General features: G+C 47.5%; 1 protein-coding gene across 1 annotated transcript in view; it reads right to left on the bottom strand.

Annotated features, from left to right (window-relative positions):
- Window positions 1-2,013: 2,013 nt before the first annotated feature.
- Window positions 2,014-18,008, bottom strand: part of LOC148512599 (uncharacterized) — a 130,303-nt gene continuing 114,308 nt past the window's right edge. Inside the window, exon 5 of the mRNA XM_088482020.1 lies at window positions 2,014-4,966. Coding sequence (XP_088338146.1) covers window positions 4,838-4,966 — 129 coding nt within the window. The 3' untranslated portion in view covers window positions 2,014-4,837. The remainder of the gene's footprint in view (window positions 4,967-18,008) is intronic.

Genomic DNA, 18,008 nt, shown 5'->3' with positions numbered 1-18,008 from the left:
TAAGCCACTCACACATTATGTAACATACTATAAATGCGTCTTAGGGCCAGCTGGCACGGGAGAAGTGTTACTGTAAAAAGAGAAATCAGGCAAAGCCTGTTTGAAAGGGGCCATCGCTGGAACAGGCTTTGAAGGGATTAGATTTTAAATGTCTTATGCTACTCCTTGGAGCGGAGATCTGGGAAGGGCGTAAAAAGCTGCGCAGTACTAACGTCCGTTTCATCCCTCTGGTGACGAATTAGGCTGTTTTGCACGCACGGTAACATCGCTATTTTACTGCAGACCAATTAAATGTAAAATATTATTTTTTTAATATGCTGACAAAGTGAATCCCCTCAGTTTAGCCTAAAAAACATCTTTGGCAGAATTTACAAAAAGTTTTTTTTTTTCAAATGTCCTCTTTTTGTTTTTCTTTAGATGATGAAATCGCAGTGAAATAATAACCATGTGAACAAACGCTTCTTTGTGAATCTGTCTCTATTAAAAAGAATATCGGTCTCATGTAATAGCCTGCGAGATGAAGGCACGGGGGCACGCCATTCCGGCGAGTTAGCCCATTTTTAAAACGGCATTCATTTTAAAAAGGCAAAACCAGCCAACCTGGATTTGCCTTTCAAATTGTTGCCGATTTACAAATTCGAGCAAACTCACCAGAACCACGACCGTGCCTGCATCTTGCAGGATATTACATACCAGCGAATTGCGATCTGTCCCCTCTGTGTGATGCACTGCGCCTACCCTGACCCTACCACAGAACCACCTGCATCTCCTCTTCGGGAACTCTGCAGGGAGGACAGAAGAAAAGTCTTTATGTTTTCCACTTTTAGAAGCTTTAATAAATCGTCCCCATACAGTGATCTGCTGGCTGAGAGAGACGTATGCAGGTACTGGGGGGAAAAAAAAAGTCAGGAGCCACGAGGTACAGACACAAGCTTTATTGCTCAGTTCTCATAGACAATCGTACAGCAAGTCTCTGTTGCTTATCTGGGTGCGCTGACAAATTCACGGTCATTCATGTAGCAGTGCCACCCATCCGGCCATTGGCTCTCTTTGCAACCGTCATCCTAGCCACCAAGGCTCACACTCACCACACATTCACTCAGTCTGCCAGCTGACTTTCCCTCACACCTACGTCATCATGGCTTCCCACCATAGAAATGTGTCAGCTCCTCTGGCCGGAGTTTATTATCCGCAATCGTGTCGCCATACACACGGGCGCATGTATAGTGCTCTATGAACATTTGTATACTTTTTTGTGTTTTCTTTCTTTTTTTATTTAACAATAACAAAAAAACGTTCTCAGAGGCGGTAAGGTAGGTGATGTGTCAGGTGACCCTCCTGTTGCGTTTCGTTGTAGCCTTTCAGACAGAAGAAAGTGGTTACCTACGGTTTTAGTAGCTCTTAGGCTAGAAAAGCTCTTCTAAGTAAAAACAACAAACACACCTGTATTACAAAAATATGTGTACAAAAATAGTTTTGCAGCTATCAAGAGTGCGTGCCACCCACCAGTCATTCATCCACTGCGCAAAAAAACGTTCCGACCAATCTGAAGGAATTATTTCCACCCCATTGTAGAAGCTTATATGTAAATGATCATGGGAAGAAGTTCAGGCTTCTTCGTCTACTGGCCTATTACTGCTCGTTCAGCAAATCCTAACATAACGCTACCACCTAGATATCGCTCCTGAACCGACGTTGACCCAATAAAGTGCACCCTTCGCTAACAAACAGCGGAGGTCAATATATTCTGCAATGAATCGAAATTCAGCCTCTCTCTTCCCTAGGAACCAACTCACCTACAGACATATTTTGATGGGTGGGGGACATAAAATGGATATGCCTTGAAAACAGTCCAAATAATGCAAGAATAAGGGGTCAATTTACTAAGCAGTGTTAGGAGACAGAGTGAAAAGTGATAAGAAAGTGATAAGGTGCCAGCCAATCAGCTCCCAACTGTCATTTTTCAAACACAGCCTGTGAGATGACAGTTAGGAGCTGATTGGCTGGCACCTTATCACTTTTCACTCTGTCTCCTAACACTGCTTAGTAAATAGACCCCTAAATATTACTGTATGCGGGAGTGCAAATACCATTAACACTTTTAAAATGCTAGCACAGTATTGAGGGTTCTAATATCCAACTTTCTTGGTCGTTATGGAGATATTTCCAATGTGGATAACGCACTAGAACAAATGAGTTGTATTCACTAGAGAACAGTGCTATAATCTCAGATGCCATGGCAGACTAGAGGATACTACCTGGGATAAACAGTGACCGGCACTTGTTCTCACCCCAGGTACTACTGTAACCCTCGTTTTCCCAATGGCAGCAGCACATACACAAGTTCTGCAAATGTCTAGTGGCCAAAATGTTCAACACCCCGGACAGGAATCACCAGAAACAGGGGATCTATGATTATTATTCTTTTAAAGCTTTTCAAACCCTGTTCTCAATAAGTAACTACCATACGCATAAGAAGAACAGGGGGCCTTATTCAGACCTGCTCGCTAAGATGCATGCTTTCGCTGCTGTCGATGGTATGCAGTGTGTATGCATTGTGCGCATGTGGATACCTTAGCGAAAGTTCACAATGCATTCGCTCCCCGCACATAGACAGCCCAGCAGAGTGAGTGACAGGGGAAGCCTTTGTAGGTGGTAACAGGGGCTGGTCATTAAAAACGGGGGAGTGGAGGTGCAAACGCAGGCGTGCCTGAGCATCTCAGCGGCGTTTTAGAAGCGTACATAATTATAAGACAGCATCATAGTACACGTCACCTGGCTTGTTGCGGAAGGGTATGGTCAACCTCAAACGCTGCGATAGCATCCGATGTACCGATGGTTGCGTACACTTCCTGGACATAACGCGCACAAGTGGGCATCTTAAAACAGGCTGGTGGGTGTCTGCATACACTATGTGATCGCTCTTTAAGAAATACTGGGAGTGCTAATGCCTTGCTGTGCGGGAGCACTGCCTACACAATTTGCATACACATCGTGCAAGCGATCGCACCTAGCGAGCGGCTCTGAATCAGGCCCAGGGTTTGAAAGCTTAAATTAATGAATGAATTGCCAGGAGATCTGAACATACAGGAGATACGTCTAAAATTGCTGAATAAGCAGGAATACTCCATGAAGACAGCCTGACATATACATTACTGGAGCATGCGATGACAAGACAGGGGGCCACATTTAGGGGGAGATGTATCAAGCCTTCGAGAGATACACAGAGGAGAAGTTGCCCATAGCAACCGGCTTCTGTCATTTTAGTGCTAGATAAGTGATAGCTACGGGCAACAGCTCCACTTTATCTCTCTCAAAGGTTTGATACATCTCACCCATTAGAGTTAAGAACCAGCTCATCTGAATGGCGCCAACTAGGAAAAGCTATGTTGCGATGCAAGGGTTGCCGATGTAATGTCTTTTACATGTAGGGGAAATACTGTCTGGTTCTCCAGGTAGCGCACACGGCATCCTCGCAATTAGGTCACACCCCCTCGTCAGTAATGGGGCCCAGGCCGACTCTTAACGGTCCTAAATGTCACCATTGCAGCATTGAGCAGCTGGGTGCGGGGCCACACCTCTGCACTTTCCGCAGCTGCCACACAGAAAATCGGCGAGTATGACTTGCTCCCCTACTGCACAACATGGTTTTGCCAAGGTAGAACATTTTAAACAGCGCATGCAGTTTAATTAAATTCATTAGCTCTTAACTCTAAGGGGGATATTTATCAAACCTTCTAAAAAGGAGGTGTTTCCACTAGTAACCAATCAGATCCTAGCTATTTTATCCAATATATTGGATAAACGATAGCTCAAAACTGATTGGTTGATACGGTCAACACCTTTAGAAGCTTTGTCAAACATTTCCTTAAATGAGGTCCATAATCTTATCATATAGCTTAACAAATTTGCAAACACCTGCTATTCGTAACCAAGCAACAGCCGGAGTTAATGTCCGGGTCTTTCACAGATATTCTAAGGTTCTTCTAAACCTGTACTTACGTAATTTTATCTTATCTCTGATAGGAAACGGTTTACCAGGCTAATAGGAGGTCAGAGCCTTGGGTAAGAACTTAGCCGCAATTTCCACGTTTTATCACGTAACACCATTGCGTTATCACACATGACAGAGAAGACACTTAATATCTCTAAGATATAATTATGCCACAAACAGGCGATTGCACCAACTTCAGCCATATTGTGTTCATTACAACAAAGCAAAGATCTTTTTTTTTTTTTTGGCTAATATGCGTGTCCGGTCACGTAGCACATTCATAAAGCAATCCTTTGGAACGAAACGCATCATTTGTTATAAAAATCCAAAGCTAGACGACTCTGGTCTAATACACATACAGGCATCAATATTGCAGAGACGATGGACGGGATCTTTGCTTTCCATCTCTTGACCAAGCTCCCGGCTTAGGTTCATACTGTATAATATTCTCTGTTCCTTACTCTTCTCAATGCTCACTTGATAAAGGAGACGCAAGACAGGCGTTGACATCTTCCTCTTCTAGTTTCTTTTCTGTCCAAAACTTCAAAAGCCAACACTATCAACAACTAGATCTAACACGAGTCCTTGATCTACTCTACTCAAGATATAAAAACTTCTGCCCGAGTCCTACGGAATTCCACCGTTCCCTTTACAAATCCTACACATTCTCCATTCTCGTCTTCCATATAACCTGATACGGCATCGGTGCTGGTGCCAGATTAATAGTATAGAATAAGGATCTCTTGAAAACAGGTATTATTGCTTAGTGACAGTTGTGCTGCTGAAGGCTGGTCTATCTGAGAGGGTCCTGAGATTATTTCCAGAGAGTGTACTTTTTTTATTTTAGTAGGCACATGACGGTTCTTCAACAGGAACTATTGGGCTGATAGGCTTTACAGTGCTGAGGGAGCGAAAGGCAAACATTCCTGGGTCATAAACGTAATGCGGGGGCTGGCGACCACCGGTGATAGTCTAGGAGAAAGGATAAAAATAAAAGTTGTTTAATGGGAGGCGGTACTAAAACTATATTCACCTGGAAACAAAACGCAGCATCACAAAAACACAGTTTTCACAAAGCTTTCTAGAAAAAAAAAATTGTGTGAATCATCTTTCATGATAATTTAGCCAGAAAGGGGCACTGAAGTTTACCTTTGTCAGTGGATTATTTTCATTGCACCTCAACTGAACTAATAAACAAGGCTGCTTCTTTTTTTTTTTTTTAATTAATAAACGGAAATAGACAGAACTGACTGTATCATTGAATTCACTATGATTCATGAATTTTGCAGAAAAATAAATCGAACATTAATCCTACAGTACTTGGAAAATAGACACGTGCAGTGACGGTTCCAGAGCTGGGGCTGCAGTGCGGTCCAAAATTCAAATAGGGGAGTCACACCAACTGTCACCCAAAATGCTGCCACTGGCAGTTGGTGTTGGAATTTTGGATCACGCTACCGTCCCACCCCTGGAGCTGCCACTGGACACGTGACTCATGTTTAGATAAATTCATATTACAATTACTGAATTAAGTGTGTGTTCATTCACCTTTTTCATTTAAATATGTCTTAAGCTGGGTACACAGTGCAGCGATATCGGATCGATATGCCATTTCCGGACGAATTGGAATGACATTCATTCAGTGTATACGGCCAATATGCGCGCTCTCACGGCCGCTAGCGATATCTTCCAGTCGGTCATGCTGCATGGTTTACCTGGATGACATCATATGTGGCGCTGTGCAAGGTTCACCTTGTTCCTTCCATCATTACTTCGTTCTGATGTGTACCGCGGATACAATATGTCGGCCGCTATATCATCCGGTGACACATTGTTCCAGTGTGTACCCAGCTTTAGTCTGTTCTGAGACACGGTATCAACAGCGAATTAGGGGCCTGATTCAGACCTGCTCGCTGCCAGAGGCAGCTTGCAGGTCTGATGGGCGTGCTTTTTTTTTCACCAGTCCGCTCGCAAAGCTGTGGGTGACCACCCACAGCTTGTGCGAGCGGCCTGGAGATGGAGCAGGAAGTCCACTACTGACATCAGTAGTGATGTCAGCAGGGCCGCCCACAAACGCCAGGCGTTCCTAAGGGAACGCCTGCGTTTGCCTAACCACCCCCCCTCCCCACTTACAAAACGGGGCGAGCTGTAACTCACCATCGCTCGCTGGGGCTCACGCATGCACACGCCAGAGGCGGCGCATGCGCAGTGGGGGACCATTGACCCGCTTGCGAGCGCTGTGCGCTTGCGAGCGGGCCTGAATCAGGCCCTAGGTTCTAAAGTGGTTTTTATTTTTTAGCCTAAAAAAAAAGTAATGAGCTCTGATGACTTATTCTAAAAGATGAGTCCAGGCCTTTTCATTTTCAAACCCTGTTGTGCTCCAATACATTTTAGTTTATAGGCAGCTAGTTCAAGGTAGCAGTAATCTTTTCCTTCATATACAGATAAAAAGAGACAAAACATCCAGTAACGGATCTAGATTTCGGCCTAACATTCCCTGACCTTGGCTAAATCAATCCAGACAATACAGATAAAATCTAATGAGAAGCACAATCAGGGGCTTATCTATAATGGGTGCAGGGTGTGCGGTGCACACGGCCCCCTGGGTCCAGGTGGGCTCCGCAGCGCACACCCTACACCCATATTATCTAATACTTACCTCTCCGAGGTCAAGCGTCGGGTGTCTCAGCCCTGCACAAAACACTAGAAAATGGCCGCCATTTTTCCAGCGTTTTGCGCATGCGCAGTGAGGAGATCGACGGGAAAATGGTGGCCGCACCATTTACCCGGCGAACTGCCCATGCACACTAGAGGGCAGAGACTAGTGCCCAGAGTCTACTGATGCTACGGCCGCCGGGGAGAGAGGAGGGGGCCCTGGACGAGGAATGCACACGGGCCCTCTCCTCTCTTAGGCCCTCATTCAGAGCCGCTCGCTATTTGCGGTCGTTCGTTTAATAAAAAGGGGTGGCTATTCAAATGAACCGTTCGCTCTTTGCGGTCTGTTCACGCCTATAAGTCTGAACGAGCGAGCAAAACTTGCAGTCGAAATTTTGTAAAAAACGCCCCCTGGCCGCTCGCATCATACGTCATGTCCGCTATTTATTTGATTAATCGAGTACATCGAACAGCGTCTGAACTGCTCGCTATTCTTGTGGTTGGTTTTTCCTACCACAGTTTTGCGAGCAGTTCTGACTATAAATCAACCAAGTGACGTGGTCAGTGACGCTGCTGTTTTAATTATGCACACCCATAAAACGCCCGCTTTGACCTTTAAGCACGCCTGCGTTCTGATCTCCACTCCCCGTTTTCAAGCACCTTCCCCTGTTGCCACCCACATACGCCTCATTCTGTCACTCAAATTTGCAGGCCCTCGCTATATAGCGAACAAACGATTTTTGGCCGCACTGACTGGTTCGCGCATGCGTACTAAAAACCGTACGCATGCGCAGATGTGTGAACATCACTCGGAACGAACGTACTGCCGCTTACAAGCGGCTCTGAATGAGGGCCTTAATGCGCCCCTGAGCACAATAATTAAGATTCATTTTCATTATCGCTCGCAGTGAGGATTTATTTGCAAAGTGATTGACAGACAGGGACCGTTTGTGAGCGGCAAAATGGAGGTGGCAACTCAAACACAGGTTTGTCGCAACCATTTACGGGGACATGTCACTGCGACTGCGATCCCGTACGCAGTAAAAACGGCTTCAGACGGCAGACTGATCTGCGGCCAAAGCAGCGTCTTTGTCCTTGGTATTGCAAAGCCGCCGGTGGACGCCTCAATACAAATCCAGACAGCTGGGACATTTGCATATATTCGCACAGCCGCTGCATTAGTGTACATCTCTGAATCCTTCCCCGGGGGTTCTGGCTTGCGCATGCGCTGATGTTCGCCGGTGCATGCTCAGTAGCGCAACTGAGGGGGTAAAGCAGGAAGTAACGTGATTGCAATGCGATCGCTTTACTTCTCAATGATCGCCAGGACAAGCTACTATCGGAGAACCTGCTCCAGCGACTCAGAAATTATACATCCTGGCAGACTCCTTACTGCCGTGATATGACCCATAGGCCCTGATTCTGAGCCGGACGCTCTGAATCAGGGCCCACCTCCATTAAAATGGAGCGTCCTCCTGGACGCTCGTATAGCTGTGGGTCACCACCCACAGCATATACGAGCGTCCAACAAGATGGTCGCGATGGTCTTGACCATCGGACTTGCGAGTGAAACCCTGTGGTCGGGTTTCTCAACCGCAAGGCCAGGAGTGATTTTGGCTCTATCAGAGCCAAAATCACTCCCACTGACATCACTAGTGATGTCAGTGGGGCCGGCTTCAGACGGTAGGCGTTCCCATAGGAACGCTTCCGTCTGGCAGGCACGCCCCCGGAACACCCACCAAAGGGGGCGTGCTGTCAATCAACATCGACAGCACGCCCCCTTTGGTGTGAGACCCGGAGCGATGGAAAGTCCTTCGCTCGCCGGGTCTCGCGCATGCGCACGACGGAGCTCCCTCCGTCGTGCGCATGCGCAGTGGGGACCATCGACCCACTTGCGAGCGTACTGCCGCTCGCGAGTGGGTCTGAATGACCCCCATAGTCCCTTCTATTTTAGGAGAGATTATCATGGCAGCATCTTGTCAGCAAAGGATGATTTTCTAGAAGTGAGTTTTTGCATAAAATGTCCATTTGAGCCCATGAGATGGATGTTGCTGTAAAGGTGACACAGGGGTTCATAATCAGCGCCACCAGCTATTGTATTAGGACAATACGACCTTAAACTCTGTTACACAAATGTACACGCCTGGCACACACCATTCTCTCTGGTAGCCAAGAGGTTAACACTTTACACCCTAGCACTCAAAGCGTGAACACATGATACCCTAGCATTCAAAGCATTGAAAGGGTTAACCACAGCCAAGCAAGACTTTTCTTCAGCAAAGGCTTTTGGATTCATTAGAACAACAAGAACAAACTTATTAAATTTTAGGTTTAATATAAAGGATACAGGGCCTGATTCAGAGCCGGACGCTATTTGCGCTCGCTCGTTCAGAAAAAGGGGCCGGATATTTAAACAGAGCGCTCGCTCTTTGCGGTCTGTTGACGCCTCTATGTCTGAACGAGCGAACGAAACATGCGCTCGCTATTTTCTAAAAAACGCCCCCTGGCCGCTCGCATCCTACGTCATCTCCGCTATTTATTAGATTAATCGAGTACATCGAAAGGCGTATGAACTGCTCGCCGTGCTTGTGGTAGGATTTTCCTACCGCAATCATGCGAGCAGTTCAGGCTAAAAGATAACTAAGTGACGTGGTCGATGACGCTGCTTTGTTAATTATGCACACCCTTAAAACGCCCGTTTTGACCGTTTGGCACGCCTGGGTTCGGATCTCCACTTCCCGTTTTCAAGCACCTTCCCCTGTTACCACCCACAAACGCCTCATTCTGTCACTCAAATTAGCAGGCATTCGCTATTTTGTGAGCACACAATTTCCGACCGCAATGACTGGTTCGCGCATGCGTATTACAACCCATACACATGCGCAGTTGTGCGAACATCGCTCGGAGCGAACGAGCAGCCGCTTACGAGCGGCTCTGAATCAGGCCCACTGTGCTGTATGGCCAGATCCCCGGTACGTAAGCTTTTTAAATGAGGTATAACTTGTGATATTTCCCCTACAGCTCAATATCCAGTTTTGGATGAGACTGTTCTACTGCAAAGAGGTGGATGCAATGTCGGTGTTTTCGCACTGCACACGCGTGAAAGCCTTACTGCGCACATGTGAACCAAGGTGGGAGATGAAGTAAGTAGTTGCTAATGACATCACCATTACTTGAGATGGCATAAGCGTTCTATGGGTATTTGTGGGTGGAGACTGGAATGGGACCAAAGGTCATTGCAAAAATAAGTGGTTTCAGGGGCGTGATATGGCTGTTACATGGGCGTGTTAGGGAAGTGTCATGGGCATGCTATGGGCGTGTTATGGGAGTGCCATGGGCGTGTTATGGGAGTGCCATGGGCGTGTTATGGGAGTGTCATGGGCGTATTATGGGACTGCCTTGGGCGTGCTATGGGAGAGCCATGTGCATGTTATGGGCGTTTTATGGGAGTGCTACGGGCGTGTTTCGGTATACGGCTATGTTCTCTTTCGCAGTCCTAGTGGCCATTTTTTCAGAAATTTACAAGGGAGGCTCTGTGCCAGACAAGGGCTGCCTGAGCAGTTGATGTTGCGACCGATGGTGCATCGATGAAGGGGAAATCGGATCCCACAGCGCAGTTGAGCATTGCTCAGATATGCAAAGTGGGTGTCGCAGGGTCTGTCCATCTCACAGAAGTACACAAGACGAATGCTCAAGCTGACATTTGCATATTTTCGCACTTGCGAATCCATGAGAAATCGCAGCCGCACATGTACTGCGTCCACATCTGAATCAGGCCCAATCTGCAAATACCTCCCAGCTCTCCCAAGTTCCTTCTGACGGTCCCTGATTCACAGAGAGGGTGGGGCTTACACAGAAGGGGGAATAGCATTGTCAAAAAGTTGGTCTGTGCCGACTGGGGGTGTGGTTAATTTTCTTCCAATCTTGCATGTATACATGTGTGTAGGGACGGCAGGTTAACCATTGATGTTTCAGCCAATGATGGTCAGAGTAGAAAAAAAGACATTGGGACGCTGTGTACCATCGATGATGGAGAACCATTGTATCTCGGCCATGGTAAACCCATCAACCATCGGTGATTAACCATTGATGGTCAATGGACATCTCTACGTGTGTGTAGATGAGGACTATACGTTGAGCAATGCCATAAGTTTGTGGTTGATACGCTTTAGGTAGGCAAGAAACTTAGGGCCTGATTCACTACGCAATGCAGTCACAGCCTAACATAAGGACGCCCACTTTACCTTACACACATCCGTAATGTTTAGCAAGTCTGCAAAACAATCGGTAACATGGAGTACCATCACAGCCTCACGCACAAATGCCTTACTCACAAATTGCTAACTTCATCGCACGCAGTGAAAGCCCAAGCTGAATATGGCAACGCAGTGGCTAATTTATGCAAACCCCTGTAATGGCGTTCAAACGCACTGACACGCCTGCGTTTCTCTAACCATCCCCCCGTCACCACCCATAAAAGCTCACTTGCTGTCAATCACTCTGCGTAGCCACTGCGGTCACAGGGGGTCATTCAGACCCGCTCGCGAGCGCAGGACGCTCGCAAGCGGGTCAATGTTGACCCACTGCGCATGCACGCGATGGAGGGAGCTCCGTCGTGTGCATGCGCGAGAGCCGGCTAGCGACAGGCTCTCCGTCGCTCCGGGTCTCGCACCAAAGGGGGTGTGCTGTCGATGTTGATTGACAGCACGCCCCCTTTGGTGGGCGTGCCGGGGGCGTGGCTGTCAGACGGAGGCGTTCCCATGGGAACGCCTACCGTCTGAAGCCAGCCCCACTGACAGCTACAGCTATAGTGAGCGTCCATAAGGCCGCTCCATTTTCATGTAGGAGGGCCCTGATTCAGAGCGAGCGCTCTGGTCAGAGCGTTCGGCTCTGAATCAGGCCTACAGTCCGTTCGCAGTGAGACCTTCGTGCATGCACACTGCAATGCATACACAGAACGCAACAATCGGCCGTCTGCGTGCGTAATCGCAGCTGCAATCGATAATGAATCGGGCCCTTATTCGTTCAAGATCACGAGGAGTTTGCTTTCTCTAAATTATCTATTTAATATCATCTTCAAAGCTTGGACAGAGAACACTGCAGAAGTCCGGGTCGTAGACCTTTCCCTGTGTGTTGTCCAAGCCACTGACCTGCTCTTCAGTGTGTCATTCTCCAGCCACAGCTGGACCCAGGCTGCGAGAGGAGAGTCTCTTCACAAACTGCTGCAGTTTATCCCCGCATTGTGTTTGAAGTCCCTTCCATGGATGCCTTTGGCAGCAAAACAATAGAGCCTCCATTCTGTAGGGGATTCTGAGCTCCAGAACGTTTGTGTTTGAAGTTAAATGACAAACCTGTAATTCAAGGCTGGAAGGCGCACTGGGTAACGACCCCAAACCGTCTGTAAATCTGGCCTCTTTATCTTCCATTTTAATTGCACTTATAAAACTGAGCTATGCAATAAAACAGATCGGAAACACAACTAGTCAACATTCTTCCTTCTCTATCCTAGTAAATCTCAAACATCTCCAAATTCATAACGTAAAATTACTTTAATAGTCTGACTTTATTATAAACAGTGCTGTGTGGTGGTACTCAGGGGTACACGGTACCGGCAACTGTATTTATTTATTGGTGTAATTAATAATCCTTATAACTAGTTCCAGGAACAGAAAAATCTATTATTAGAAAGCTAAATAAATGATTAGAGAATCATACCAAACTCTTTGTGACCAGACAGACAACCCCCTCTGTAATGGTGAGACATGTTTAGAATTGGGTTGTTTCTATTCCCGCAGAAATAACTTTTTTTTAGTGTTTTTATTTGTCATATATATTGTATTTATCAGAAGAGTTAATATATTGGCAGGCATATCTATATATCTAGATGCCCTTGACTATGGTCTGAGGCCCTGATTCAGAGCCGCTCGCAAAAAGCGAGCGCTCGCTCTGAATCAGGGCGTCCGCTTTATTTTTTTTGAAGACCGGCCTCCTGGCCGCTCGCTAAGCTGTGTGTCTAAAGTGACGGTAGATTGCAGGGTGCTATTCAATTGTTGCATATTTTGGCGCTGATCGCACCCATAGTGGTCGGGTTTAGCCACATAAAACAGCTACCCCCCACCAAAGTGCTGGGCGCGTTCGCGAAAAGTGCCGTTTGTGCGCCCAAATGGGTAACTTTTCGCCCATTTCAGCTCGCACCCCCCTGGGGCTGCGAGCTAAAATGGTGCGCCGGCAGCTGAGCGTGCCCGACAGGAGCAACAATTGAATAGCTCCTGTCGGAAGTGTATGATGGCGATACAATTGAATACCGCCCAGAGTGTGCCCACATTGCTCACCCTGCACTCATTGCATTGCCTAACCTTACAGTCGCTGGAGTCATTCTCATGGTATTTTATTCAGAAATAGGGTGTTAACGCCATATGGCTGAAAAAATATCACCAAGAAAATGGGGCCAAGTCGCGCAGGGCAGGCGTCTCGATTGTGTCCGTACAGAGTAGCAGTTGCAGCTTCAGGTGCATGCATGGAGAAGTGTATTGAAAATGTTCTGTGTTCTTCTGGGCGGTGACACGGAGATGGTCTGTCTTTTCGGTGTGTTATGGGAGTGTCACCGGCGTGTTTTGGTGAAAATGGTTGCATACACAAACGCTCAACCGCTCACACCAGAAGCCGTACTCGGACGGAGAAACCACCTGCTGTAGGGCTCGTGCAAGATTGGATGGTGCGACCCATGGTGCGTCTAAAGACGCGCCAATCGGTATTACAGCGTGTACAGACATTGAAGTGGGTGTCGCAGCGTCTGCACATTCTGCAGCACGGATGTGCACCAGGGAAGGTGCGGCCCGCCTGCGCCATTTGCATAAAGTCGCAGACGGGCAACTGCTTCTGTGTCCACCTCTGAATCAGGCCAGGGGACATGCCAGGGAAAAGCAGGACTTGTGGGGGAGGGGGGTGAGCACTTGGGGAAGGAGCGGATGCAGCCTTTTTACTAGCGTTCATCACAAGTGACTTCAAGGGGGCCTGTCAAGGGTCCACCATCGACCCCCTCCTCAACCGACCACCATTGTAAGCGATGGCTACACAACATATGACAAACAAGTTCGCATTTGTCGTGTAGTGTTACTGACATTTTCCCAACACCAATTGGTAACCGGCTTTACAGTTGCCTGTATGGTAGCCTCCATTACTGAAGGTGTAAGGATGCCGGATTGTGGCAAAAATGAAATTGTTATAACATAAGGTCACACATACAACTAGATGTCATTTGTAATAACACATATGGTGACACTACAAGATCTCTCCACAAGATCAATTATTGGTAGAGTCTTAAAGAGGTTGAAGTATAAAGAGGAGGGGTTATAAAGAGGAGGGGTTATAAAGAGGAGGGGTTATACAGAGAAGGGGGTATAAAGAGAAGGGGGTATAAAGAGAAGGGGGTATAAAGAGGAGGGGATATAAAGAGGAGGGGTTATAAAGAGGAGGGGGAATAAGAGGATGTTGTATAAGGAGAAGTGGGTTTAAAGTAGGGGTGAGCGGGTTCGGATTTCTGAAATCCGAACCCCCCCGAGCCCCCCCGATCCGAGTCCGATCCGAGTCAGGCTCGACTTTTCCCGCCTGACTCGGATCTGAAATCGAGGCAAAACGTCATCTTCCCGCCTTCCGAGTCTCGCGGGTTTTGGATCCTATATAAGGTACCCACGTCGGCGCCATTTTCTCACTCGGCTGTGGACAGTGAAGAGGGAGGGTGGAGGTTAGGGCTGTGTAGTGTAGTGTAGTGTAGTGCTGCTGTTGTCCACTACTTCAAAGTCCATAGGGGCTGGCTGTGTTGTGCTGTGCTGCTGTTGTTAATAGGGGCTGTGTCCACTACTTCAAAGTCCATAGGGGCTGGCTGGACTGTGTTGTGCAGTCAGTTCTCCATAGGGGCTGTGTCCACTCCAAAGTCCTGTGCAGTGTCCCAGTCCTAAAGAGGTGCTGTAGTGTTGTCCAGGGGGTGCTCTGTCCATCAGGGGTGCTCCCCCCAAGTGCTAAAAATATAATATATTTTCTGTGTTTGTGAATTGTGTGCGCAGTAGCCGCACGTGCATCAACAAAGTAGTGCCAAGCGTGCGCCTGTGTCATAAGTAAAGGGCCGGCTGGCTTGACCGTTAAAGGGTGCTGTAACCCCCGAAAGTACACTCCAGTCCAAACCAAAAAAAAATTATTTTCTGTGTTTGTGAATTGTGTGCGCAGTAGCCGCACGTGCATCAACAAAGTAGTGCCAAGCGTGCGCCTGTGTCATAAGTAAAGGGCCGGCTGGCTTGACCGTTAAGGGTGCTGTAACCCCCGAAAGTACACTCCAGTCCAAACCAAAAAAAAAATTATTTTCTGTGTTTGTGAATTGTGTGCGCAGTAGCCGCACGTGCATCAACAAAGTAGTGCCAAGCGTGCGCCTGTGTCATAAGTAAAGGGCCGGCTGGCTTGACCGTTAAAGGGTGCTGTAACCCCCGAAAGTACACTCCAGTCCAAACCAAAAAAAAATTATTTTCTGTGTTTGTGAATCGTGTGCGCAGTAGCCGCACGTGCATCAACAAAGTAGTGCCAAGCGTGCGCCTGTGTCATAAGTAAAGGGCCGGCTGGCTTGACCGTTAAGGGTGCTGTAACCCCCGAAAGTACACTCCAGTCCAAACCAAAAAAAAAATTATTTTCTGTGTTTGTGAATTGTGTGCGCAGTAGCCGCACGTGCATCAACAAAGTAGTGCCAAGCGTGCGCCTGTGTCATAAGTAAAGGGCCGGCTGGCTTGACCGTTAAAGGGTGCTGTAACCCCCGAAAGTACACTCCAGTCCAAACCAAAAAAAAATTATTTTCTGTGCTTGTGAATTGTGTGCGCAGTAGCCGCACGTGCATCAACAAAGTAGTGCCAAGCGTGCGCCTGTGTCATAAGTAAAGGGCCGGCTGGCTTGACCGTTAAGGGTGCTGTAACCCCCGAAAGTACACTCCAGTCCAAACCAAAAAAAAAATTATTTTCTGTGTTTGTGAATTGTGTGCGCAGTAGCCGCACGTGCATCAACAAAGTAGTGCCAAGCGTGCGCCTGTGTCATAAGTAAAGGGCCGGCTGGCTTGACCGTTAAAGGGTGCTGTAACCCCCAAAGTACACTCCAGTCCAAACCAAAAAAAAAATTATTTTCTGTGTTTGTGAATTGTGTGCGCAGTAGCCGCACGTGCATCAACAAAGTAGTGCCAAGCGTGCGCCTGTGTCATAAGTAAAGGGCCGGCTGGCTTGACCATTAAAGGGTGCTGTAACCCCCGAAAGTACACTCCAGTCCAAACCAAAAAAAAATTATTTTCTGTGTTTGTGAATTGTGTGCGCAGTAGCCGCACGTGCATCAACAAAGTAGTGCCAAGCGTGCGCCTGTGTCATAAGTAAAGGGCCGGCTGGCTTGACCGTTAAGGGTGCTGTAACCCCCGAAAGTACACTCCAGTCCAAACCAAAAAAAAAATTATTTTCTGTGTTTGTGAATTGTGTGCGCAGTAGCCGCACGTGCATCAACAAAGTAGTGCCAAGCGTGCGCCTGTGTCATAAGTAAAGGGCCGGCTGGCTTGACCGTTAAGGGTGCTGTAACCCCCGAAAGTACACTCCAGTCCAAACCAAAAAAAAATTATTTTCTGTGTTTGTGAATTGTGTGCGCAGTAGCCGCACGTGCATCAACAAAGTAGTGCCAAGCGTGCGCCTGTGTCATAAGTAAAGGGCCGGCTGGCTTGACCGTTAAGGGTGCTGTAACCCCCGAAAGTACACTCCAGTCCAAACCTAAAAAAAAATTATTTTCTGTGTTTGTGAATTGTGTGCGCAGTAGCCGCACGTGCATCAACAAAGTAGTGCCAAGCGTGCGCCTGTGTCATAAGTAAAGGGCCGGCTGGCTTGACCGTTAAAGGGTGCTGTAACCCCCAAAGTACACTCCAGTCCAAACCAAAAAAAAATTATTTTCTGTGTTTGTGAATTGTGTGCGCAGTAGCCGCACGTGCATCAACAAAGTAGTGCCAAGCGTGCGCCTGTGTCATAAGTAAAGGGCCGGCTGGCTTGACCGTTAAAGGGTGCTGTAACCCACAAAGTACACTCCAGTCCGAACCAAAAAAAAATTTATTTTCTGTGTTTAGCCGCACGTATATATCAAATCGATATAACATAAATGGAGGACCAAACTTTCTCCGATAAAAATAAAATAGAGAAAGATCAAGAACCACTTCCTCCTAGTGCTGAAGCTGCTGCCACTAGTCATGACATAGACGATAACATGCCATCAACGTCGTCTGCCAAGGCCGATGCCCAATGTCATAGTAGAGGGCACATACAATCCCAAATGGCAAAGTTCAGGAAAATGACCTTGAAAAAGACATTTAAATCAGCTGAAGAGAAACGTAAACTTGCCAATATGCCATTTACGACACGGAGTGGCAAGGAACGGCTAAGGTCGATCCCTAGTATGTTCATGACTAGTGGTTCAGCTTCACATGACGATGGAAGCACTCCTCCCACTAAAAAAATCAAAAGAGTTAAGCTGGCAAAAGCACAGCGAAGAACTGTGCTTTCTAAGAAGATATCACAAATCCCCAAAGAGAGTCCAAGTGTGGTGGTGGTTGCGATGCCTGACCTTCCCAGCACTGGACGGGAAGAGGTGGCTCTTTCCACCATTTGCACGCCCCCTGCAAGTGCTGAAAGGAGCACCCACAGTCCACTTGCTGATATGCAAATTGAAGATGTCACTGTTGAAGTACAACAGGATGAGGATACTGGTGTAGCTGGCGCTGAGGAGGAAGTTGGCGAGGAGGATTCTGATGGTGATGTGGTTTGTTTAAATCAGGCTCCGGGGGAGACAGTTGTTGTCCGTGGGATGAAAAAGCCCATCACGGTCATGCCTGGGCAGAAGACCAAACATTCCACCTCTTTGGTCTGGCAATATTTCTATCCAAATCCGGACAACAACTGTCTTGCCATATGTACCATATGTAAAGGTGAAATAAGTAGGGGTAGGGACGTCAACCACCTAGGAACATCCTCCCTTATACGGCACCTGCAGCGCGTTCATAAAAAGTTACTGTCAAGTTCAGAAACTTTGGCTCAGACCGTAAGCAGTCCAGGGACACCTAAATCCCGTTGTCCTGTTGTATCCAAGCGCCTGCAAACCACACCGTCAACTCCCTCCTCGTCAATTTCCTCCTTAGTCAGGATCGGAAGTAGTCCTGCAGGCCATATCACTGGCATGACTGACTCTCCTATCCGGGATTCCTCCGGAGGATCCTGCATTGCTACGCCTACTGCTGCCGCTGCTGCTGTTGCTGCTGCTGCTGGGAGTCGTTCATCATCCCAGAGAGGAAGTAGGAACACCACTA

The sequence above is a fragment of the Taudactylus pleione genome, unplaced genomic scaffold (genome assembly GCF_031769625.1).
Source record: "Taudactylus pleione unplaced genomic scaffold, aTauple2 ptg000280l, whole genome shotgun sequence".
NCBI classification, from domain to species: Eukaryota; Metazoa; Chordata; class Amphibia; order Anura; family Myobatrachidae; genus Taudactylus; species Taudactylus pleione.
The sequence above is the reverse complement of the archived record's forward strand: the minus strand, read 5'-3'. Positions and strand labels throughout refer to the sequence as shown.